At 43.2% G+C, this 23,894-nt stretch overlaps 1 protein-coding gene across 5 annotated transcripts in view; it reads right to left on the bottom strand.

The window, feature by feature from the left end:
* The window catches only part of GFPT1 (glutamine--fructose-6-phosphate transaminase 1), a 28,925-nt gene extending 5,127 nt beyond the window's left edge, over nt 1-23,798 (bottom strand). For 2 of the 5 annotated variants that reach the window (XM_048928115.1, XM_048928114.1), the window contains exons 1-19: nt 23,688-23,798; nt 15,831-15,938; nt 14,772-14,879; nt 13,862-14,053; nt 13,139-13,197; nt 12,553-12,687; nt 11,886-11,947; nt 11,148-11,227; nt 10,648-10,701; nt 8,785-8,890; nt 7,647-7,810; nt 6,904-6,999; nt 6,683-6,780; nt 5,908-6,028; nt 4,414-4,571; nt 2,563-2,677; nt 2,138-2,265; nt 1,424-1,591; nt 538-699 (exon numbers count right to left, since the gene is read on the bottom strand). In XM_048928115.1, coding sequence (XP_048784072.1) covers nt 538-699; nt 1,424-1,591; nt 2,138-2,265; nt 2,563-2,677; nt 4,414-4,571; nt 5,908-6,028; nt 6,683-6,780; nt 6,904-6,999; nt 7,647-7,810; nt 8,785-8,890; nt 10,648-10,701; nt 11,148-11,227; nt 11,886-11,947; nt 12,553-12,687; nt 13,139-13,197; nt 13,862-14,053; nt 14,772-14,879; nt 15,831-15,938; nt 23,688-23,694 — 2,121 coding nt within the window. In that variant the 5' untranslated portion in view covers nt 23,695-23,798. The remainder of the gene's footprint in view (nt 1-537; nt 700-1,423; nt 1,592-2,137; nt 2,266-2,562; nt 2,678-4,413; nt 4,572-5,907; nt 6,029-6,682; nt 6,781-6,903; nt 7,000-7,646; nt 7,811-8,784; nt 8,891-10,647; nt 10,702-11,147; nt 11,228-11,885; nt 11,948-12,552; nt 12,688-13,138; nt 13,198-13,861; nt 14,054-14,771; nt 14,880-15,830; nt 15,939-23,687) is intronic. The other 3 variants (XM_048928118.1, XM_048928116.1, XM_048928119.1) reach the window with 3 other exon arrangements.
* Nucleotides 23,799-23,894: the final 96 nt, after the last annotated feature.

Below are 23,894 nucleotides of genomic sequence, written 5' to 3'. Positions count from 1 at the left end.
TACACACTTTCTTTGTGTACAACTCTGTAACGTGTGGAGTGTTGGTTCTGTGTTTACATTGAAATCAACTGAACACATTTCCCTATTAATGAGGATAATCAGTGTAGAAGAACAAAGGACTCAGTCCCTTCGGTGTATGCTGTTGCAGATCTCACATGCAGAAGGTCACTGCGCTAAGAGGTAGAGATGAGTACCTGTGTTGTGATCAAATAACCAACACAAACTCTGTATATCAAACATCCTTCTGTGGATTTTTTAGCTTCCTCTTTGCTCCCTACCAGCCATCCAGCACTAGAAAACAGATATATCCAAGCTCAAACTGCACAGTTCTCAGCCATGTGTCACAGACCTCACATTTTGCTCACAAAATGCAGTTGCTAGGTCCACCTTTTAACGTGGTTCCAATAACTCAAGCAGTTACACAGACACCTCCCACAGACTTCCAGACTCACCCAATACACTTTTTCTAGACATGCAGGTAGCAAGTACAAATGCAAGAGATGAGGAAGGGAATTAGGAAGATAATATTGTACTTACATCATATCCTCTGAGAACCGCAAGGTGAAAAGCCAGAAGCTGAAGGGGGATAACACTCAGGATACCCTGCAGGCAGTCCACAGAATGGGGAACTTTGATTGTTCTCTTATTATTCTTAATAGTCTCAATGTCTTCCTTGTCACAAATGATAACAGGTCGTCCCTGAAACAAGAAAAGGCAAATTTTGAATTAAAACAGGTCTGGAACATTCTGTTTTTCACTTTTATTCAGATCAGTGGTGGCAAGAACTCCTCTCTTAATTCAGAACAAAACAGTTTAACATCACATGGACATCCCTGTAGCGTATTTTAAAGGATAAACAAAGCCCACCAGGCTTCTGCATCTGTTGCATTCTGTCAGTGTACTTTTCTCGTTAAAACACATCAGTGCATTTTGCATGTATATATGACTGCATAGTCTGAGTTGTTCCTTTTTCTGTGACCTGACTGAACTGGGAAATCCTAGAGGATTAAAAAATGAACTCCACACATCAAACACGAGTTTCTATGCATTCTCAGCTAGAGAAATACTGTTAAAACTAAAAACTAGCTCAGTTCTATTGGTTCAGCAGGAGTTATCTACAAATATCTTGAACCTAACCCACAGTGCCACAGAGGTCTCAGCCTCCATCTTCTATTACCCTGTAAGATTTGTAGCAAAAACTGTCATAAACTTAAGAATAAAGATACCAACCATTCTCCCTCCTACTTGTTTTTTTCCTACTTGTTTTTTGTTTTATACAAAACTGCCTATAACAACCACCTACCAAGCTCGCATTATAGGCAGTGACACTATAGCAGATAGGTAGGGTGCCCTATAACAATAAAGCCACTTCCATATTAAAGCCTGCATTTCTGGTGCACCAGAAGTTTTTACAGGTACTTACTTGTCGTGCAATGACCTGCTGGAGAGCATTCTGGCACTTTGCATACGTATGGTCTCTCATGATGATCATGATAACAGGCATGAGTTTGTCCACCAGTGCAAGAGGGCCATGCTTCAGCTCACCTGCCAATATCCCTTCAGAGTGCATATAGGTAATTTCTTTAATTTTCTAGATGGGGAAGAAAATAATCTTTCATAAGGCCTCATTATTTGTCATCAGTCAATGCATACATCGTCACAGCCTGGAACTGGGCAGCTAAATACAAAGAGGATGCGTGCATGTCCACAGGTGACAGCAAAATGCCAAAAATAATCTTTTCAGAGGTAGAAATTGCAATACACATGTTGTAGAGAAGGAATGTGCTCAGTTTGGGATGCTGAGCACTTCTGGAAATGTCACCCCAACAGTTTAAAGAATTGATTTTATCAGGTTGCCCTGCCTGTAATGCAAACACACAAAATATTCCCAATACGAAAGCAGAAGCTGAAAATACATTTCAGTCCACTGTAGCCAGCAGCTATGATGCGAACTGTGTATCTTCACGTGGAAATAACAGCACCAATATGGCAAGTGTTATTTCACACACTACTTCAGCCTGTGTCAGCCAGCAGACCACACCTGCTTGCTGTTTATAAATCAGCTTGTAGCCAGGTGCCTAATCTAAGCCCACAGCTAAGTACACCTGAAAAAGTTTCAAACAAAGAAATCTCTTACCAAAGCTCCTTCTAGACATGTAGCATAGTGGTAGCCACGTCCCATGATAAGAACAGACTTCTGATGGTACAGCTCTGTGGCCAGCTTCTGGATCTCATCATCCATACTCAGCACTTCTTTAATCAAGTCTGAAAGAATTGAAGTTGTGTCTGCTTATAACCCTGCCTCTCTCAAACAGTACACGTTGCCTATACTTCATATAACAGACAGCTATGACTTGCAGAGTGAACTGGACTCGTGTTTAATAGTCCAATTTAGTGCTGCGAATGCATCAGAGAGAATATAGTTGCAAAGTTACCATTGACAGTCACATTGCACAAATCTCAATCCTCCCATCTTTCAAATGCAAAGCTTAGGCACTGTCAGGTTCACCTATGCTATTAAACATTACTTGGCAAGACGGAATCAATGCAATGTTTTCCTACCTGGCAGTCCTTTGAGACCACGCATGATTTCCTTGCGTCTTTCTTGCATAGAAATTCTGTCATCACACATCATGAGAGCAAACATCACCAAAGAGACAAACTGGCTGGTATAGGCCTAGTAAGGGGAAGGGAGAAAGAAGGAGAGGGAAGCATATTATTAAGACAGAAAGCAAACAGCTGTCACCTACTACAACATCCTTCAATTAGCTGCTGATTTCATTCTTAATATATTACTAAATGGTAGCTTTCCTTCCAATTAAGTAGGAAAGAGGAACATGAGCAAAGAGCATTCCTAGAATTTCTGGCAACTACTAAATCCAGTTTTAGGACTATAGCTGTGTCCTTCTTCCTGTATTTGAGGGAGCAAATGATGACAGCACTGATGACCAGCAGACCCAGTGATGGAGACACACAGTGGAAGCCCACCACTACATCTGGACATTGTGACACTGCACCGCTGGCTGTAGGATTTTTGGACCACATGCAAGAGAAGTAATGCAAGCAAGTCACTGAAAAGGTGACTTCCCACCCTTCCCTCCCCCCAGCTCTTCAGGAACAGCTTCTGAACACCTCACCTTGCAAAGGCTCTCTAAAAGATCCCAGTGATGGGTATCACCAAGTCTGGGGAAAAATCATCTACACAGTGCTCAAGGCAACTCTGTCTGTAATAACATCTGAGGCACAGAATCCAACAGCTATTATGAAGGCAAGTCTTCGAATTCTTTAAAAGATCAGTGTTGTGATGAAATGCTCTGCAGAACCAGCCTAAGGTTGATGTCACTTAGAAATAAGATTAAGGTTTGTAGTAGTTCTGCCCCTTTCTCAACCATGATCAAAACAACCCCCATGCTGAATGCTAGAGAACAGCTCTGAAGGAATTTTAAAAAGCTTGAATGATGGTGACTAGGAGAGTTTGATACAGAATGTGACCTCCTACTTTTGGGTAGCATGCAGTTGAAGACGTGTTACATTATCTATCGTGTGTTCTCAAAATGAACTGGAATATACAGCCTTAGGGGAGAAACTCTTCCAGTTCACATTTCATATATGCACAACTTTGGTAGCTCCTCACATTTCCAGAAAGAAAATGCCATTTTCAGTTATCTCCAACCATTGGCTATGTGAAAACAACACAGCAACAAACAACTCATTCAAAGTTTTCTTGTAAGAGACTCATGAATTTTCCATGATCAAATTCCCCACTGAACTATTAAACTCCAATGTGGTTTTTGGCTGAATTTATGTAACAGATTGACATCATCTCGCCTCTAAATATAACTAAATCAAAGCAGATTTCACTGTGCAGAAGTACTTCACTGAAATGAAATGCAGCATAGCACAGTATTTTAAACTGTATCACATGCAGTCAGATACACCAACCAGAGAATAACTCTTACATGGACACAAAAAATGGGTTTATTTTATCCACCATTCCCCCATTTGCTAAAAGTAAAGCTTTAACATCAGCATTCTTTGGTAAAGCAGTGTGATTCAGGGCAGTTATGTACTAAGTTTCTCAAGTTCTTACTACCTCCTTTTCCATCTTGAGACCTAATTTTAAACCAAGACTTTAGCTCAGGACAAATGACTGGGAAGAGAATTTTTGCCTCTTAGGGCATTTTTCTCTCTGAGACCCCTTTGTTTTCAACATTTAACACTGCTTCCTTGCAATATTTCCTTTACAAAATAGAAGAAAGCTCTTTGGAAGATACAAGAAAAGGAAAATGAATAGTATTGATGCACACACGATCACTGACCGCACAGTCATCCATTACAACTGTTAAAAAGGGAATAGAAAGCATTCTGAGGAGTCATATAATAAGAGAGTAAGGTCTGTGAACTTGGTATTACCTTGGTACTGGCAACCCCTATCTCTGGTCCTGCATTGATATGGACTCCACAATCTGTCTCCCGTGATATAGAGCTGCCAACTGTGTTGGTTATGCCTACAGTTAAGGCTCCTCTCTCTTTGCAGTACCGAAGACCCATCAAAGTATCTGCTGTCTCACCTGAAAAGACACATTTTCCAATGCTGCCATTTGTATCAGTTACTCCAGCCACTGCAGATGTAGAACTGCAGTGCTTTCCCCAATAGAATCTTAAAGGTTTGTATTTGTCTGTAAGCAAAGGAGTCAGCAATTTAAAAGATTGGTTTAAATGAACTCTGTGAGTGGGAAAATATAGTCCTCACATAGGTGATCCCAGCAGTGATGTTTGTGGGCTGAGATCCACAGATGAGACTAGAAGCTACCATATATCATATCAATTTGCCTTTCTCCTAAAAGAACACCTCTTTTGAGGTGCTCCTGTCCATACAACAACAACAGAAAAACAAAGCAAGTTAGGTTCACTTCTACTTCAATATTCCAAAACAAAAACAACACTGGCTGCACACTGCATAACATACTACCAGCCAGTAGGGTGGAAATCTAAGGGTAGAAAAATAGATTTATGAGTGGGGGTAAGCGGGGGTTGAGCATTTACTTTGGTTTGGTTTTGTAATGCCTGATGAACAAGCTTAGGTTCCAGGAAAATCCTTGTTTGCAGGCCACATCCAACATTTCAGGGGAAAGATCTATCCCCTAGGGCGTCCTCAATCAGTCGCCTGCTACATTTGGGACAGTGCAACTTGTAAGAAAAAGCAAAAGGTTTCAAAATCTGGGAAAAAGCTGCAACACTTACATGAGTCCCCTATAAGGGACACTCTGAGTTACCTGCCACTTTGCCACCTGAAGTGTATTTCATTGTATTGAGGAAAAACTAGCCACTAGTTTACAATAACAAAGCCGAAAATCAGCTGCAACAATCTGCAACTAAAATTAAGATAAATTCTTGCTATTGCCCTTGAAAATATTTTAAATAGGATATATCACTATATTTCTTTTTTAAGATAAGCATGTGTTTTCTCACTCGTTCCATTCCAAGGCTGCTGTACTTTTCCTGCAGTAGTCTTCCACAGAGCTGATCCACTATGCAGCTCAGTATCTAGTAAAGCTTTCACTAAAGAACTACAACTATTCAATGAAACTACTGTGTTGCCTTTACCCAGACCTCAGAAGAATGTTTTTTCAGCCTTCTGGTTGATGGAATATTTCCTCACAGAGAAAGGAAACAAAACCACCATCACCATGTGTAAGGCTCAGCTAAATGAACACTTGCAGATGGACAGGGGGAGAACCACTCCATTTTTTTCCCCCCACCTCCTGTATGTTTGTGCTAATTTCTTCCTTTGCATGTAGGATTTGCAGTCCTACAGACAGGCACAAGAATTCAGCCCCGCTGACTTTGGCCTCCCAGGCTTACAGGAAAGATATGAGCGAGTTGGGTGGTAAAGTGAGACCATACCTGACTGGCTGATGAAAAAGCAAACATCATCTCTAAAGACAGGAGTGTTTCTATCCAGGAAATCACTGGCTAGTTCAACCATCACAGGTAATTCAGTCAGTTCTTCCAGAACCTGACGGGTCTGGCAAACGGTAATGTTAGAAAGATATTACTAACAAAATACATTTAAAAAATTAGAACTAGATTATATTCTCTCAGTATACTCAAGTTACATCTAACTAACCCTGTGAAAAGCTACCCTGCTTCTGCCCCATATAAAGCCTATAGGGCCAACTGCTTCCAATCCTTCTGAAAAATTCCTCCTTCTTATAGAGTGTTATTCCATCAGACTGCAACTTCTATTACTGGTGAATTCAAGAGCCACCAACAGTATCCAGGCCAAGCCAGAAACTTGTTGTGGCTACTCAACTGAATACCGTCAACATTTTCATAGAGCACTCAAGTGTTCAAACTTTTAGTTCCTATCTTGTCCCTGGATGCACTCAAGGCCAGGCTGGATGTGGCTCTGGGCAGCCTGGTCTGGTGGCTGGCAACGCTGTCTGTGGCAGGGGGGTTGAAAACAGATGATCTTTGAAATCCTTTGCAATCCAGGCCATTCTATGATTCTATCTTTGCTGCTAGCAATTTGAAAGTCTGGTAAATGCAGTTTCCAAAGGATCTTCACCAAGCAGTACACATTTGCTGAGCATTATCATTTCATCCTTATCCTGCTCACAGATGCAGCATCATTCAGCTCTACCTACAGCTCACAAACAGATAGAGACTGACCACTTACTGCAACTCCAGCATGGTAACTCGTCCCGCAGGCAATAAGGATTAGACGACGACACCTCTGAATCTCCTTAATGTGATCCTTCAAGCCACCAAGATTCACTGTAGGCAAGATTCAGAGAGAAAAATTAGGGTGGCCAAGTACCAGAACTTCTCAAGATTACTGGTGTGAATAATGGTTGGATGTTGCGCCGCCAGAAATAAAGAAGGATTCATCTCAATTACCAGTGTAGTCATCAAAGTTGACCCTTCCTCTCATGGTATTAACAACGGATTCTGGCTGCTCAAAAATCTCCTTTTGCATGAACGAGCTGAAGTTACCTATAAAATAAATAAGAGACAAGATAATACTTTTATTTACTTTCAGATAATTTATGTTCACATGGGGAAAAGCTTTAAATCAGAGTCACTGGCATGCCAGTTATCAGTCAGAGATGATTTTTCATTCTTGTACCTAATGAACCTTCATTTCATTTCATTTTCTACCAAAGCATCAGTTCATTGTAAGAACTAGATTCAAGGTATCAGAATGTGTCAACTAATGGTTAGATCCAAGCTGGCTAGGGTTCAATCTCAGAACATACCAATGCCTCCAAGCAGGAGGGAGAATCCTCAGCCCCACAATTCTCGTTATGGTGTTAGGTTGAAGAAAAGTCTCATTAGATGCAAGATCAATTTCTTGCACCACGAGGGTGAGGTCAAGCACTGGAACAGGTGCTAAGAGAGTCTGTGGGATTTCCATCCTTTGACATACTCCAAACTCAACTAAATAATGATCTGAACAACCTGATTTGGGTTGTCAGTATTAGAATTACCATCAGATTTCCGTCTCTGCTCTCTTACTTGAATAAAACAACTTGATCCAGGTTGTGCAGGGCCAGATCCAGATCCACAGAGGTCCTTCACAACCTGAATAATTCTTGTGACGGTGGGTATGTGCAAATACCCAGGTGACATTCAGAAGTTACCCTTCATAATCTGTTGAAGCTCCATCTGCAAGGTTTGCACGGCACGCCCAGGGTGATCGCCTGCTGTACGTTTGATCCGGTGGATGGAGAGACGGCCATCAACCACAGCTGCTACATCATCATCCTCAAGGAAAATCACTCTGTTGGTATGCTCAATGACAGCGCTATAAAAGCATACATCATGTGCCGTAAGACATTATTTGCCACAGAAATACGAGGGCTACAGCCCTATTTATAATTGAACATAAAGATTTTAGAAGTTACTCGTATCAGTGGAATTTTATTTTTTAATGAGAAGAACATTTCCACACTGCCAATAACTGGATTTTTCCCATCTACCTCATTATTGAGCTCAGTGCCTGCTTGAAGAAGAAACTATGAGCTCCTCAGACAAAGTAATGGAATCTAAGCATTAGGAGCTAGAGTGGAAGTCATGAAGAAGGTAACACACAGGATGCTCAATTGCAGGTGCGAGTCCCTTTCTTTTTCCACTGATGAGCAATCATTCCTCCTTGCATCTCATTTTCCCCCCATCTATAAAACCTTGGGCAACCTGGCCATCTCTTAAAGTACTTCAAGATCTACTTAGACATACTCCAAGCACTGGCTACTAGCAAACACCTTCCCTGCTTGCAGGTTACTTGAGGAGTGCCAATATTGGAATTACCATTAGATTTCAGACTCTGCTCTCTTACTCAAAGAGAGCTGCACTGAAGCACATCGGCTACTATTTTAGCAGTTTTTGTTCTGACCTTGGGTGTGCTCTGTGAGATCAGAGCATGGAGGGATACCCCAAGACTCTTCAAAACACTATGACAAAACGCCCTGTTGATTTGAGCACTGCAGTGTTTTTACATTTCTGCAACGAGTATCGATTTCCCCAATACACAGAAAACCACCAGTTCTGATAAAGCTGTTGTTAAGTCATTCCTTCCTACTTTCACTAAAATAGGCCACCTTTGACAACAAAGGAATTGCCCGTGTACAGAGATCACTGGAGAAGCAACATCTGTCCTGTTACTTTGGTCTGTGCTCTCCCAGGTTTCCCAACACACACCTCTGGAATCTTAACAATAGTTAAGATTTGCCTCTAAAGAACAAATCTATATCTACATTGAAAGATGCTGTAGCACATTACCTAGCATCAGAAGCAAAGTAGTATTCCACAGCTTTCTCCTCAACAGGGAAGAGGCAGGTGGTGCTGTCCACACGAGACAGGTTGCAGCTTCCCTTCTTATCCTTACCTAAAAGACACAAAGGTTAGGAACTGTACACTACTGTATAGTTGTCAGTACAGCACTGTTGTAACTGTACTGACAAATGCAGAATAAGCTGCAGGGTTATGCTCAGCCAAAGGTCCCAAGGCACAATACCAACATGAAGCACTATTTCCATCACTGTGAGCAGTCACAGTAAATTGAACAGCAACAACAAATAGAGGGCAGCACACCAATAATTACATCATGGTGCACTTTCTCAGTTTGCTTACATGCTTTTAATGTGCTTTTGAGTTAAACCTGCAAGCGTAACACTGCATGCAGAGTTTTAAGTTTATAGAAAAACAGCAGTAGAAAAAAGTTTACGCGTGACTCCACTAGGAAAAAAGAACTCATACTGTTTTATGAGCAGTCACATTTACCAGTATGTTCCCAGTTGAGTATGTCCTGTTTATCATTACAAATGCCTCCTGTGCTCATGTTTCACTAACTGTCCTGGAGCTTTGAGAAAGCAAGCAGGATTGCTCTTTTTTTGTCAGTGATTCTTGTCACCAGATGACATTCTTTCACGCCACCTGAGCACCACCAGCAGTAATTCAAACCTCTTTCTGTCTGGCTGAGCTAATGCGCTCAGACACAAATGAGGGATTCATGATTAAGCACTTGGCATTGCTCCTGAGATACCAAATACAAGTTCTGAGTTGGATTCAAGATTTGCCTTACTCTGCTGGAAGTATCTAAGAGGACTGGAGCACATAGGACTAAGAACCAACTTCATTTGGTAACGTAATGCTGAGATTTCTAACGCTGCAAACGTAAAGGAAAAATACTGCTTTCATGTTGATACTTCGTAAGGTTCCACTCAGCCAAGAGTTTAGGGCCCTCCACTTTGTCAGGTCAGTAAATGAGGGAAAAGACAGAGCAAAGGTGTTAGTGGTCAATCTCCAACAGAAGTACCCACACGATCAAAACATGCAAATTTTGCTTCTCAAAATGACTTTTTGACTTTACTATGTTGCAATGCTTTCCTCTGTATCTTAACCAAGGAGCGGCTGAAAAGTTACAATGAGTGTTATCAACCAGTTATAGCTCTTACCTATTTGCCCAGAGGTGACCCAATTATCTATGGGTACCTGGATTGTTGCTGCATAGCACCCACTCCCCAGCGACTAGAATCTATGAGCAACACAGAATCTTTCCCCTCTAAATCAAATAACTGAAATGCCATGGAGAGTTAACACGGGTACAATGAAAGGGAGTAGGGATATGTCTGGAGTACATTTTAATACCGTATCTCTCTCCTGTACCACAACTCCAAGCACACAGCAGATCTGCAAAGGCACTGCTGCACAAATGAACAATGCTGCTCTTTCCAGCTCCAGATGTGAACTCAGTTCATCAGATCACACATGAAGGTGTGATTAAATTAAGTACTTAATATTAGGACAAAACATTTTTAATCTCGTAAGTGCCCCATATATTTCAAGCTGAACAAATACAGCCCTGTTAATAGAGCAAAGGGAAGTGAGCTGCAGTCACATGTAAACCTCACTGTCAAGCATTAGGGCACAACACTTGAAATAGGTTCAGTGGATTTTCCTGTGTGTCACTCATAGCGCTTGTGATCCAGAAGAAATTCCAGCTATCCCATTTGTTTCACTAGATTACATGGAAAGCAATAACCACACAGTAAAGAGACAATGTATATTTGCTTCATTTTTGATTCCTAACAAACTGGAGGATTTGTCTGAAATATCAGCTACGAGATTTTCTTTGGTAGGCACCTTCCTCCACATTTATGGATATTCCATCAAAAGAATGATCCATAGACTGTACAGCTGAAAGTGTAATTGGAAAACAAAATTCACATCAGTGGGGAAAAAAAAAAAAGGGTGTTACTTACATACATGAGGAATTACTGCTAATTATCCAACATCAACCAAGATTAAATAGACAGCTTACTAGGACAGTTTCTCATAATGCAGCAAGGTATCATTAGCAGCACCATTAGGAAGGAGGAAAACATACTGGGACAGTCGTTATCATCACTGTAGCATTCAGAGAATGACTCAGTGCTCAGTAACTGAATGGTTTTAACAATTTTCATTATGGGGGAATAAAATAAGGTTCGTGACAGTGCTGGCAAAGCACGTTCTTAAAAGAAAATAAACTTCTGAATGCCACCATGCCACACACATAATATGAATGTAAGGATCTAAGTTGAACAGTACTGCATTAAGATGCATTTTGCTTGCAGTCACAGGACATTAAACTTCATGCTTACCTGTACGGTACAAGATGGGGATGTGGTCAGTGGAGAGCTTGTGCTCACTGCGCACTCCTATGAGCAGAGGACTGCCTCGCCTGCAAGACACCGAGTGACAATCCTCAGCACCCAAAGATTTGTCTAAGCTAAGACGTGTCCCAAATTCAGCATTAGCTCTGCAACTGTAACCCAAGACCCAGATGCCTGAGCCAGGAACACAAGGACTGCTGCTCACTGTGTGCACCTACGGTTATTGGCATGGAAGTTTGAACTTGGTTATTATGTTAACACATGTGATTAAATCAACTGGACTGATCCTCATGTTCAAAGGTGGAGAAAGAGGCTGGCTTGTCTGCAAGTCAAATGAAGCACTTGCCCACACGCTGCAAACACAGAAAAGAGAAAATCCATCTCCTTTTAAAGCTCTTGTAACCAAAAGTCTAGAGAAAAAGCTGTTCCTCCCAAAGCTCAGAGCCGCCCTGTTCCAATTGTAACACAGGTTACAAAGAAACCTTTAAAATACTATGTGCACCCTTCCAAAGGAACCATTCTGCTCTTTGGAATTTTCTGTTATACTAATTGGAGAAATGAAAAACAACGGTCAACCTCACCCAACCATATATACCCTACCATATACACCATACACCCTACCATATACCATGAGAACAATCTCTGTTGTCTTCTATCTTGGCTTAGGAGGGAACATACCTCGAGGCTGGGTGCACCAAGACTGGTTTTTAATACACAAATACTTACCTTGTACCAACTGCTTGACCAGGATAATGAACACTTTTGAATACAAGGGCAAAAGCACCTTCCTAGAATGAAACAAATACAAATGGTTTATCCCTTCAGTTGAGGCCAGGGCAGGATTTTAGGCATCCCAGCATACAAACTACACTTACATTTCTGTAAATATATTAGAGATACTGAGCAGATTTCACTGATGCCTCGGAGCCACCAGGTGCCCTGGGCTCCTCCTCAGCCACTCAATGAGTTCTGAATTACCCGGCAGTCCTTGCATGCACTCCTGTGTTAGCTCACAGGGAACTTACAAGGGAAAAAGCTGATAAAAATCAACATTTGTTCCTGTCTGCAGTTACTGCAGCTTCTGCCAAAGAAATCACTGGAGAAAAAAAAAAAACACCTCCTGAGCAACACACCCTGGGAAGAAATGTGCACTGTGATGGATCCTGGTCCTGCACGGTTCAGCCACAGCTGACACGTGGAAGCCAGGCTGTGCAGTGGAGTTCCCACCAGGGGTCAGCATCTCTTCCAGACGGAGACTGCAGGCAGACTGCAAGCACACACTGCCTGGACCTGACCGTGTCTCTAACAGCACTCCCTGTGTACTGCTCCCAGGATGCGTGTCTGTCCCCATCCATCCCTGTGCTCCCACCCCACACTGTGCCCCATGCATTACCAGCTGCTGGATGACTCTCTCCACCAGGGTGGTGAAGCTGATGTCGTCGCTGTCTCGGTTGTCATACATATACTTCACCAGTTTGGCAATGCTCTCTGTGTCCGTCTCTGACTCAAAGTCATAGCCCTTGCTCTCCTGCAGCAACAGCACACATTGGTTGTGCCCACTGTTTCCCACCTCCTCCTCCTCTTCTTCCTTTCCATTTTGCTTTTCATCTTTCATTTTCTCCCTCTCACCCACTCACCCATCCTTTCTTCCCACTCCATTAATCCAAGTGAGAAAGTGGAAGTGCAAATGGGGGCACAAGTGCAAGAGAAAGCATGAGGTAGAGTGTACGCATCAGTAAATGCAAAGACGAAAGTGCACCAGTGCAAGGAGAAGAGCAAGAGTGGGTGCTTGTGAGTGTGCATGAGTTCAAGGGTGACTGTGAGCAAGGAAGCGGTATGGAGCAGGGGAGCAGGAGAGTCAGAGTGCAAGTGGAAGACTGAGAAAAGGAATGAATGCAGAATGAGCATGTGCTAATGCAGCTGGGGGGAGTGCCTGGGGGGCTCGTGATTCCTCCCAACAACACCACAGTTCTGCTCACCAGGAATTTTCTCAGGTCTTTGTAGTTGGTGATGATGCCATTGTGGATGACGATGAACTCTGCAGACAAAGGTAGACACGGTTCAGTCTGGCAACTGGCACCTGCCTATGCCCACAGCAGCAGAACACCCAATAAACAGCAGGGATTACAGACCTTTACGGTCTGTAAAGCCACCAGAATAAAAAGAAGAGTTTCTCTTCCTGGTATGATTTCCTTGCCCTTCCCCATTCTGTTTGGTTGTGAGTGGCAGAATAACAACGCTGCTGGAAATAAATGAACACTTCACTCCTCCTGTCAGATTGTTGGTGCTGTCCCCTGGGCTGCTACAGCAAAAAAAAAAAAAACCCAAAAAAACAAAAACAAAAAAAACCAAAAAACCAACCAAGCCACTTCTGTACAGTGGTGCTGATCAGAAAATAAAAAAAAAAAAGGAAGATTAAAAAAAAATCTGAAGAAAATTTAGGTAGACACTTACCATCCAATTCCTTACCATCCAATTTCATTGTGTCGTTAACTCTTCTTACCCTATGGCCATGCACCCGCTGAACCCCTGGGATGCTGACCCCAGCCCTCCATGAGATCAATTAGTAATGCAAGCAGCTCATGAGAACTTCCCCACAGTGAAAATCAGACTCAGTCTCCTCCAGCTTCCCTTCTCTACGCCCAGCATCACAGTCTGCATTAAACCACCCATTCTGGGTCCAGAATTCACCAAGAACTCACCAAGCCACCCTTCCCTGTGACGTTTTAGGTGTCCCAGAAAGCCAGATGCCAAGCAAACATTCTCACCGTTGTTTTTATCCGAGCGCTGCGGGTGGCTGTTGATTGGATTGGGCTCTCCATGGGTAGCCCAACGGGTATGCGCGATTCCAAGATGCACATCAAACTCAATGTCGAGATCCATGTCCTGCTGCTCTGCAGGCAAAAGCAGGAGAAGTTTTATTAACCCGACCCAAAGCCACTGTGAGAATATCATCCCATCTCCCAGGTTCATAGAGATAGCAATACTAGGCAGCTAGAATAATTGACAAACCTAACCAAATGTCAAGCTCTGACCCAACAACTTTGTGACTCTGTGTTCAGTACAGATGTAATGAATCTAGCTTTAAAATCAAGGAAATATGAAGAAAAGCAGATGGAGAAGACCTCATTTTGTGCTCCCTCCTTAATTTGGCAGTTACAGACATCAGTGCCTGCTTGTAGCCATTCACCTACTTCATTGCTATGCAGATTGACTGCTTTACAGGTAGAAATGTAAAATTCAACCGTTGAACTTATTAGTACATTCTTGCTTCATGGCCAAGCTCTAGATGTCTAACAGCCATCTCCCAGGATCTCCCATTTACCTAGTTCAAGGAAACTTTGTTTGCTTTGTCAGGATTTAAACTCTACTTCAAATCTGTTTAACATTAATAGCATGTGATTACTTCTTTCTGAGAAAAGAAGGTTTCTCTGTAGCTTCATTCTCTCAGGTCCTCTGCAGCACATGTATGAGTACTTACACCTCTGGCACTTTACCTAGAAGTTATTCCCAAATAAGTGTTTTTCTGCATAAAATAGATGATAATCAAAACACAAATGACATGAGAGTGTTTCAATGGAAGAGAGCAAAGAGTGAAAGAACAATACATACTGTGCACCTCTTCATCCAGAGCCTTCACTTTCCCCTTCTGTTTGATAAGCTGGATTTTGCAAGCATTAGCTTCCCAGTCTTTGTCATTGCCACCATCGATTCCCACACCTAAGCATCATCATGGAATATAAAGAAATAGTGTGAAACGCAGAACACGCGTTACAGCTATTTATGTAAAGAAATACTGCTGCCTTTTTCCTTTACAATGCCTTTTCACTCTCCAGAGGAAAAGGCAAGAAACCCTTGAGACTGAAAGTCAATCTTCCTTTTGTCATCTTGGAGATATTTTCAATACCATGGTAGAGAGGTTGCAAATAGATGATCTTTAAGGTCCCTTCCAGCCCAATGCATTCTGTGATTCTACAATTCAAGTCATAGAATCACTGAATGGCTTGGGTTGGAAGGATCATCAAGCTTCAACTCCCCTGCTGCATGCAGGGTCACCAACCTCCACATCTAATGGTAGCCCAGGCTGCCCAGGGCCCCATCCAATCTGGCCTTGAACACCTCCAGGGACAGGGCATCCACAACCTCTCTGGGCAGCCTGTTCCAGCACCTCACCACTCTCTCTGTAAATAACTTCCCCCTGTCATCCAACCTAAATCTTCCCTCCTTCAACTTCTAACCATTCCCCCTTGTCCTGCCATTATCTACCCTCATAAAGAGTTGACTCCCCTCCCATTTGTAGGCTCCCTTTAGATAGTGGAAGGCTGCAATGAGGTCATCCCATAGACTTCTTTTCTCCAGGCTGAACAAGCCCAGCTCTTTGGCCTGTCTTCGTATGGGAGGTGCTCCAGCCCTCTGATCATCTTTGTGGCCCTCCTCCGGACCCTCTCCAACAGCTCCCTGTCTTGTATTGGGGGGCCCAGTCCTTAAATGCCAGGCATCGAGAACACTTATAGAAACCCACATGTAGAAGGTTAAGCCAAACCTACAACCACACAACCATATGCATATCCAATTTGTGTTTTAGCTTCCTTCAAAAGCAGAAGACAGTAGAAAACATCCACAACACTATGAGAATTGCTAAGCCAAAATCCAAGAAAGAGCCACTGTTACCTGCAGAGTCATAACCACGGTACTCCAACCGCTGGAGACCTTTGATAAGGGTCTCCAGAATCTCTCTTCTTGTCCGGGGAACATGGTAGTTCAGGTAAGCAAATATGCCTGTGTAAGAAAAAAGAGCATAATGTCACCATAAAGTCACAATTGAGGAAAATTGGTTTTTTGGTGCTTAAGAACCATTTTCAAGATGAATTTTGCCTGCATTAGCTTTCCTAAGTTCCTCCCACAGAAAAATTTGGGAAATCTTAATTTAACTCCTGCAAATCAACACTTTCAAAGTAATGAGGTTATTTTTCCAGAGGGCTGCAAAGGCTGATAGATCACCACTTCTATTTTTAAGCAACTGGGATGCAAACACATCATGGTGATAGGGATACGCAAACTCCTGGATCTCCAACACCAGCTACAGCTCTATTTCAGAAAGATTAGCTTCAGTGCCATCACGGAGCAGGAACATGCAAAGACATTTGCTGGATACTAGAAATATCCATGCTGGAAAATTGTCATTTCCCTCTTTTTAAAGGAAAAAAACACCTGCATAGAATAAAAGCAGTTTCATGCAAACATACACGCATGTTGAGAAGGGAATTGAGTCACCCACCCGCTCAAAATCCTTCTTAAAGACATCACAATCCCAAATCCCAATTTTTTTTTTCCTCCAAATGGTGCTGCCATATAGCGTTCCTCAGTTCCCAAACTTCTGCATGGAAGATTCTACCTTCTTGATGAGTCCTTCCTCAGTGTCTTTTGCTCTTGCCTTCACTTCTCCTAAACCCAAAGCCTTTCCCCACAACCACCTGTAAGAATATCAAAGCTAGAATTATAGAAAACTACAATTTCTCTTCCTTTGCTCCCGACATCCTACACCAACCAGCTGTTGCCACCTCTCAATGGGATCTGTTCAACCTGTTCTTTCACCTAAATGGACCGAATGAGTCCCTCACCCACAACCCTTGCAATGCACAGCTGAAATCTCCACAAGTAATAAAACAGCAGTCAACAACCTTGACCACGTTTCAAAAGCTCACTCTGCTCTCACCCTCCGAACTCTTCTAGCAAAACAAAAATTTTACAATTTGAGACGCTTAGTTCACTCTGATTCTAAAAACTGCATCCCTCAGACACACAGCAGTCCCTATTCACAAGTGAACTGACTCCAAAGAGCTGTCACCCAGGCTGACAGGCGGCGTATTTCAGCTATATCCTAGATGCCTGAAATCCTCTATGTGGCTGCCAGGTCTTATCCAGAAGTACAAAGTAAACTGCTTTATTAGCTGGCAGCTGGAAAAGCCCCTCTCTCATTTGTCTGAAACCCCCCAAATAGGTACCCAAAATACTGTTTAAAAAAAGCACATCGAGTTCTAGAAACTCCTGAGATTTCTCTTTCCCTCTACACACCAACCCAAAGTCAAGCAGGCTCAGAAGTCATAATTACAATCAGCATGTATGCATAATCTATGAATATACAAATGTTATAATTATGAAATATAAGAGAGGTTGGCTAAGCAGGTTATTACACCAAAGAAAGAATAGACAGAGTGCTTATTCTTGACCTGGACTCACTGTAAAACTCCAAAGGAGGGACCTCCAGAAAGAGATCCTTCCTCCCTGGTAACCAGCTCTTAAATGGAGTCTAGGAAAGGTGAGCCAGGCTCCACCCCCTTTCAGCAGCACAGGTGAATTGCCTTCACCTGTGCTCCCAGGGCTGACTCATTGCTTGCCTCAGGTGATCAATCAGAGGTTCAGGCCGTGATTCAGCAGTTCCCATACAACACATAATTACAGAAACATGAAAGCCACTTACATTTAGCTACACTATTTCAGTGCAGGAATGTCTCTCCCTGCTTTATGTATGGTCCTGTTTCCATCCAAACCCTTGAGCTGCCCACCTCTCACTGGTGGTTCTGGGCAGCTCCTTGTGCCCAGCAGCTCTCCATAAGGCCCTATAATCCCAGTATGGGGCAGCTCCTCATATTCAAGCAGCTCTCCATAATGCCCCACAATCCCAGCCTTCCCATCAAAAGCACATTGGCCATCTTGCTGTGGCACCACAAGACTCATCCAAGTATCCACGAGTTCTTCTACCTTCACAGCATGACACTACCCATGTGGGATAGGCTTTTTTTAGCAAATGAAGACTAATCATGAGCACTGAGGTGCTCTGGGGCTTGAATGCAGAACAAGGCCACTCCTGGAGCCCTTCCCTGCACAGAACCAGACACACAAGAGCCTCATTGATGGAGCACAGAAGACGCCTTCTTCACCAGCATGAGTGACTCACAGGCAAATAAACACTGGACAGCAAGCAAAGAGTGCACCAGAACTCCCATGAATTGAGAGAAGAAACTGTGCAAAAGAAGAGAGGACAGGGAAAGGGGTGGGAAAAGGAACAATCTAGGTGGTCTCAGCAGCTGCCTGCCGCCTCATTACCCAACCACCAGCAGCTCCAGGACTCCACAACAAAGAGCTGCAGAGGGCAGAGAGCCCCTCTCCGTGCAGCAGCGTCAGAAGGACACAAAACTGTTAGAGAGGATCCACAAGGAGAGCCCAGAAGGATGGGATAGGGTCTGGTAGGCAAGATGTATGAGAAGTAGTTGAGTGCCCTTAGTTGGCTTGGCCCAAAGAAGAGGAGGCTGAGGGGAGGCCTCATGGTGGCCCTATTGTCCACGTTAATAGAGTTCAGTCACACATGAACTGATAAAAAGAGAAGAAATTACTCCCAGGCAGAGATGGCTCAACTGGAATGATATTGAAATATCATTTATTTATGCTTATACTGTAAACAACCAGAAGGCATCCGTCGAGAAGGGAAGCATGTGCCTCAGGCATTGAAAATGTATTAATTATAGCATAACTGTATTCAAATTACTCATAAGGACTGGGGAAAAGTTGGAATCTAAGATGGAGAAAACTACAAAATGAAGTGATTTTTATCATAACATATAGACTGTGGAAAAAAGCCAACTATAAGCATGTAAATGGGATATTAATGCTGTAAAATATGCTACAAAGAAAAGAGACTTTTAAACATTGGGAGATCTTGAGAAGAAAGTAGATGGAGTGATAATGGAGAGGCTGCTCCAAAAACATAATTCTTGCACATTTCTATAAATGAGAAGGGAAGTATGATGAGCAAGTTTAAAGCATAGAGAAAAGAGCATAAATATGCATTAAAAAAAATTAAAAATAAACAGTGTAATATCAAGGACAGTAAGGCATGTGAGAATGAATGTGAATCTAGCAGCAAGTTAAAACTAAATACTTGAAGGCTCATCATCCATTCATGACATCTGATCACGATGAACTGTGTGTAAACAACATTTCCATTTACTGGAAATATTTCCATTTTCTCTTTCTCAAACATCCTATAATGAGGTAATTCTTCAGAGCTGGAGAAAGCTTCAACCCACACGTACACAACAGCATTTTTACTGCCTCTACCATCACACTGTATTATTTGGGAACAGATGAGCAATCACATCTTATAATCACCTTCCATTTTTAAATACAATTCTGCTGCCCTCAACAGAGGGGAAAAAAAAGCCCAAGGCACTAACTGCTTGTCATGCTTCACTGATTTAAGTGGGCTCTTGGAAAAAGAAAATAAAAATATTTCTCTCAGCAGCCAGCAAAAGGAGTTCTGCACACTTTGCTCTTGAGTTGCACCCCAAGGTACCTGGCCACATCTGTGCAACCCTCCAGAAGGGAATATGGCTGTGCAAGCCAAAGGGTGCTCAGATGATGCTAACATCCCAGCATGATGCAAAGCACAGAAAAGAACCTCTTTTTATTCCCCAGCTGAACAAAGATCACTTTATCCTTCTCTAAGGTGGGATGTGGCAATGTAGGATGGCACAATGCAACCCTACCTTGTATTTTACAGGCTGTAAAAGATGTTCTTTCTGCACAACAGAGATGTTCTTCTCCAGATCACGTATTAAATCCTTATTCTCTCTCTCTCAGTGCTTATATTTGAATCAATGTAAATGACTCAAAAAATGAGAGGAAATGCACAGATCTCTACAGCTGTTTGAAGGTTCTGTACAGAGCACTCCATCACAAAGTGACAATTATGCCATCAAAGTGACAACTCATTTACATCACAACAGTCAATAGAAGCACACTGGGTTGGATATTAGGAAAAAAATTCTTCTTGGAAAGAGTGGTTGGGCACTGGAGGGGTGGTGGGGTCACCATCCCTGGAGGTGTTCCAGAACCATGGAGATGTGGCACTAAGGGATGAGGTCAGTAGGTGTAGTGGGATGAGCTGGACATAGGGATCTTAGTGGTCTGTTCCAAACTTAATTTAATTCTACAATTCTAAATTCAGTGCTATACTGGTAGATTTCCATCGGCATCCCACCACCAGCTCAGTTCCCTTCCCAGCCTCATCCCAAGTGCTGAAGATAGAAAAATCTGGACATACAGTCTGATTTTTGGGGACTTCTGTGTGTGGCCAGGAGTTCGACTTGATGATCCTTATGGGTCTCTTTCAACTTGGTATATTCTACGATTCTATGATTCCACGCAGAACGTTCCTTAAAACAGCCCACTAGAATTTCAGGTCCCAGCAGATCTGGAAACAAGAGTTTCACTTCCAGCTCAACATACACACTCAGCCTCAAGCCAACACTATTCCTTTTCAGTAATAATGTCACACCTGAACTCCAACTTGGGCTCTGGGACAAGCCAGAAAACCAGGCATCATGAACAGCATTTAATTACACTGCTTTGACAAGCCTTGAGTTGTATTTCAAGGTGAAATACATGCCACGTGAAATGAAAAAAACACTCATGAACTTCATTCTAGGCCAGAACTATATTTAACAGTGAATTCTCATCTAGGAGACAGCAGCAAGTGTACTAGAGAAATTTATATCTGATAGGCTCTGAAAATACAATGCTACTGTCCGGAATACACTAGTATAACTTCAGGACTTGACACTAATATACTTTAGGATTAGAAGAGTAGTCATGCTTTACAATAGAATAAAATATTTCAAATAGTGAACTGACACAGGACTTTGCACACATGGACTGAACAGACCAAGCATCACACTAAGACCTGACACATACCAAGGGAAATTTGTTTTGAAGAGATTTTTACAGATTTGCTTAACATCCTTACCCCAGCAGAGGGGATAGTCAGGTGCTTGAGAAACTCAGCTGTCTTTGAACCAACTTTTAATAATCAGGCACTAAAATTGAGCATTTCAATGGCAGCTATATAAAGATCCCCTTATGAACAGTTGACAGAATAGAGTTTTTACCAAATGGACGTTCATTATTTCTACTGACAGCCACGCAAATACCTTTTCTGAGAATGTTCTTTTCCTGTGACCTTTTCGCTTCCTATGCTCTCTTATTTCACAGCAAGCTCACAGGAAAATGAAATGAATCACCACTTCCACATAAGAGCACATTATCTTCCCCAGTGTCTAGAATACATGAAGTAACTCAGAAGAGCTTCTCCTAATCCTTTTCTCACAAAAGCCAAAAGGCCTTCAGGCTAGGTTTACTGCCAGGTTAACAAATAACCTTATGCCATACTATACACTGCTAAAAATCACTCCAATGGATGATGCTATCACACATCCAGCAGGCAGCTCTGAAGAATCTTTTGTTGTGGTGAGTGAGGATTACCAGACCCCTGATTTTCAAGAAATGAGATGTAAGGCACTAAATATCACGTACATAATGTGCATGATAGACTGGGAAAAATCAGGAAAATAATCTCTTTCTTAAGCTCATTTTCATCTCCAGTGATCATCAATATCAGGATCTAAATTCTGAAACTCCTTTTTTGCTGTTCTAAAGCAGATGGTGGGTTTACTTATTTACAGAACAATCCATCGGGCCTGGCTACCTTGAAAGACCTGTTTTCCAAACCATATCATGGATGCCACTGAACTGGTTTGGTGCATTCAGACCAAAGCACACCCAAATAGCTGGTTAACTATTTAAACAGCAAGTTTGTAAAACATATCAAGAACAAAATCTACCCTTTTGAGATATGACCAAAAGCAAAAAGAACAGCTTATCTACGCACCAGACCCCACACTTGTGTTAGGCATCAACAAAGTGAACTCTGAGATTGCTTCATCTTCAAGGGTGCCACACAAGCACATCAGAACACAGGACTCTGGGAGGTCACTTACACAGAAATGAGAACATCACCTCAAGAGCCATCCCATCAGGACCTCATAGAGGATGAAGGAGGAACCAGGGCTTGAGATATGGATTCTGTCACTCAAGAAAGCTCAAACCTCCACTGCAATTAAATGTATGAGCCCAGCCAACAGTCATCCAGGTCTTGTGCCACCAGCTGGGCTGTGAATGACAGCAGCCAAGGAGACCACAACTTGTGCAGCAGCACCTGTTGGCTTCAAGCAGCTCTTCTCCTGTTTCCTGCAATGTTTTGCTGTCTTCATACACTTTCTGCATCCAGAAACTGTTCAGTTTATAAGATATTACTATTCCGTAGGTCTTCAGAGAAACACGCTCCCCTCATTTTTCTCTGCAGGATACATCTCTGGCTTCCAGAATACAGAATCCACCAAACCTTGATGTTTCTCCACCCTGTTTCATAAAACACTTCCAACATCTAAGAACAACCTTATGAAACAACCAATATGAAAAGAGAAAAAAAGGTTTAAAACCTTGAATGCAACTACATAACTACCCACAGAGTGCCTAGAGCTTCTCACAGTTAAGAAGATGAAGGCCAGAATGTTAACAGTGCCCATCCCAAAAGCTGGACCTCAAACAACAGAGCACCAGAATTACACCCCTATTCCTGCAGTCATCTGTTGGTAGTAACAACAATCCCTTCTATTCTTTGTGTTGTTCCACTTTGTACTTCCAACAGAAATTCAAGCAGCATGCATATGACGGAGTTGGATCCCTCCAACCTAATTAATTCTATGATTGTTAGAATTAAACAGAGGGTGAAGGATGAATTTCTGAGTGTGCCTTCATAGAGCTCCACAGCTTGTTAGCTTCCCCCTGCTTCAGTGACACAGAACCACTGAAAGAAATAGTCAATACAAACTGAATATGCAGAATGAAATCCTTGAATTGTTAACACTAGAAGAGACTTGGAAGAGTGCAAGAAAGTCCCCAGCTTCAACCCCACCCTAATGTGCCCACTGTGTCCTCATGTGCCACATCTCCATGGTTCTGGGACACCTCCATGCATGGTGACCTCACCAGCAACTGTGCTACTGTGTTACTACTCTTTGGGAGCAGAAATCATTCCCAATACCCAACCTGAACCTCTGTTGGTGCGACCTGAGGTCATCACCTCGGAGCAGAGCCGATCCCTATCTCATTGACAGCACCTATTCTGATTTTGCCAATAAAAGGAGAAGGGAAAAAAAAATAAGGAAACGTGGGAACAAGCAAAAATAACGAACAGAGCATAGAACAACACGAAGGCAACGTGGTAAGGAGAGAAAGATGGATGAACTGCAGTTCTGAGGCCGAGAGATGAGGTGGGACAACCACAGCATCCAACGGGGGTTGGATCCCGGGGGGGGAGGGGGGGGGGGGGGCGCGGTTCCTGGACACACACAGCCCCGCGGGTTGACCTGTCCGCCCGCAGCGCACACGGGGCCAGGCAGTGCCGTGTCCTACGTTGTGACACCGCATCTCTCCGCGCTGCCCCGCGGCCGCCGGGCTCCCCCGCACTGAGGCCTTTCACGCACCGCGTTTTCGGCTGAGCCGCCCCCGAGAGGCGCTGACACTCCCTCCAGAAGGATACGGGGCCCCTCGTCAGCCCCACCTCAGGGGCAGCAGCCTCACCCCCGTATGGACAGGGTAGATCCCAGCCCCTCAGGCCCCGATCCTCACCGCACATGCTGCGCGCTACTCCGATCCGTGCTGCCGCTCACTGCTCAGCCGGGGCCGCCCCGCCCGCCCCCCGCCACCGCGGGCGCGCAGATCGCATGCGCACATCCCGCGTTGTCACTGGACCGCGCCGCTCGCTCCGCCCCGCCCCGCCCAGCCCTGGGACGTGGCACAGTGAGCGGGCAGGGAGTACCGGTACGGCCGTAAGGT

Source organism: Lagopus muta, chromosome 27 (assembly GCF_023343835.1).
Source record: "Lagopus muta isolate bLagMut1 chromosome 27, bLagMut1 primary, whole genome shotgun sequence".
NCBI lineage: Eukaryota > Metazoa > Chordata > Aves > Galliformes > Phasianidae > Lagopus > Lagopus muta.
This window is presented reverse-complemented; position numbering and strand designations above follow the sequence as displayed.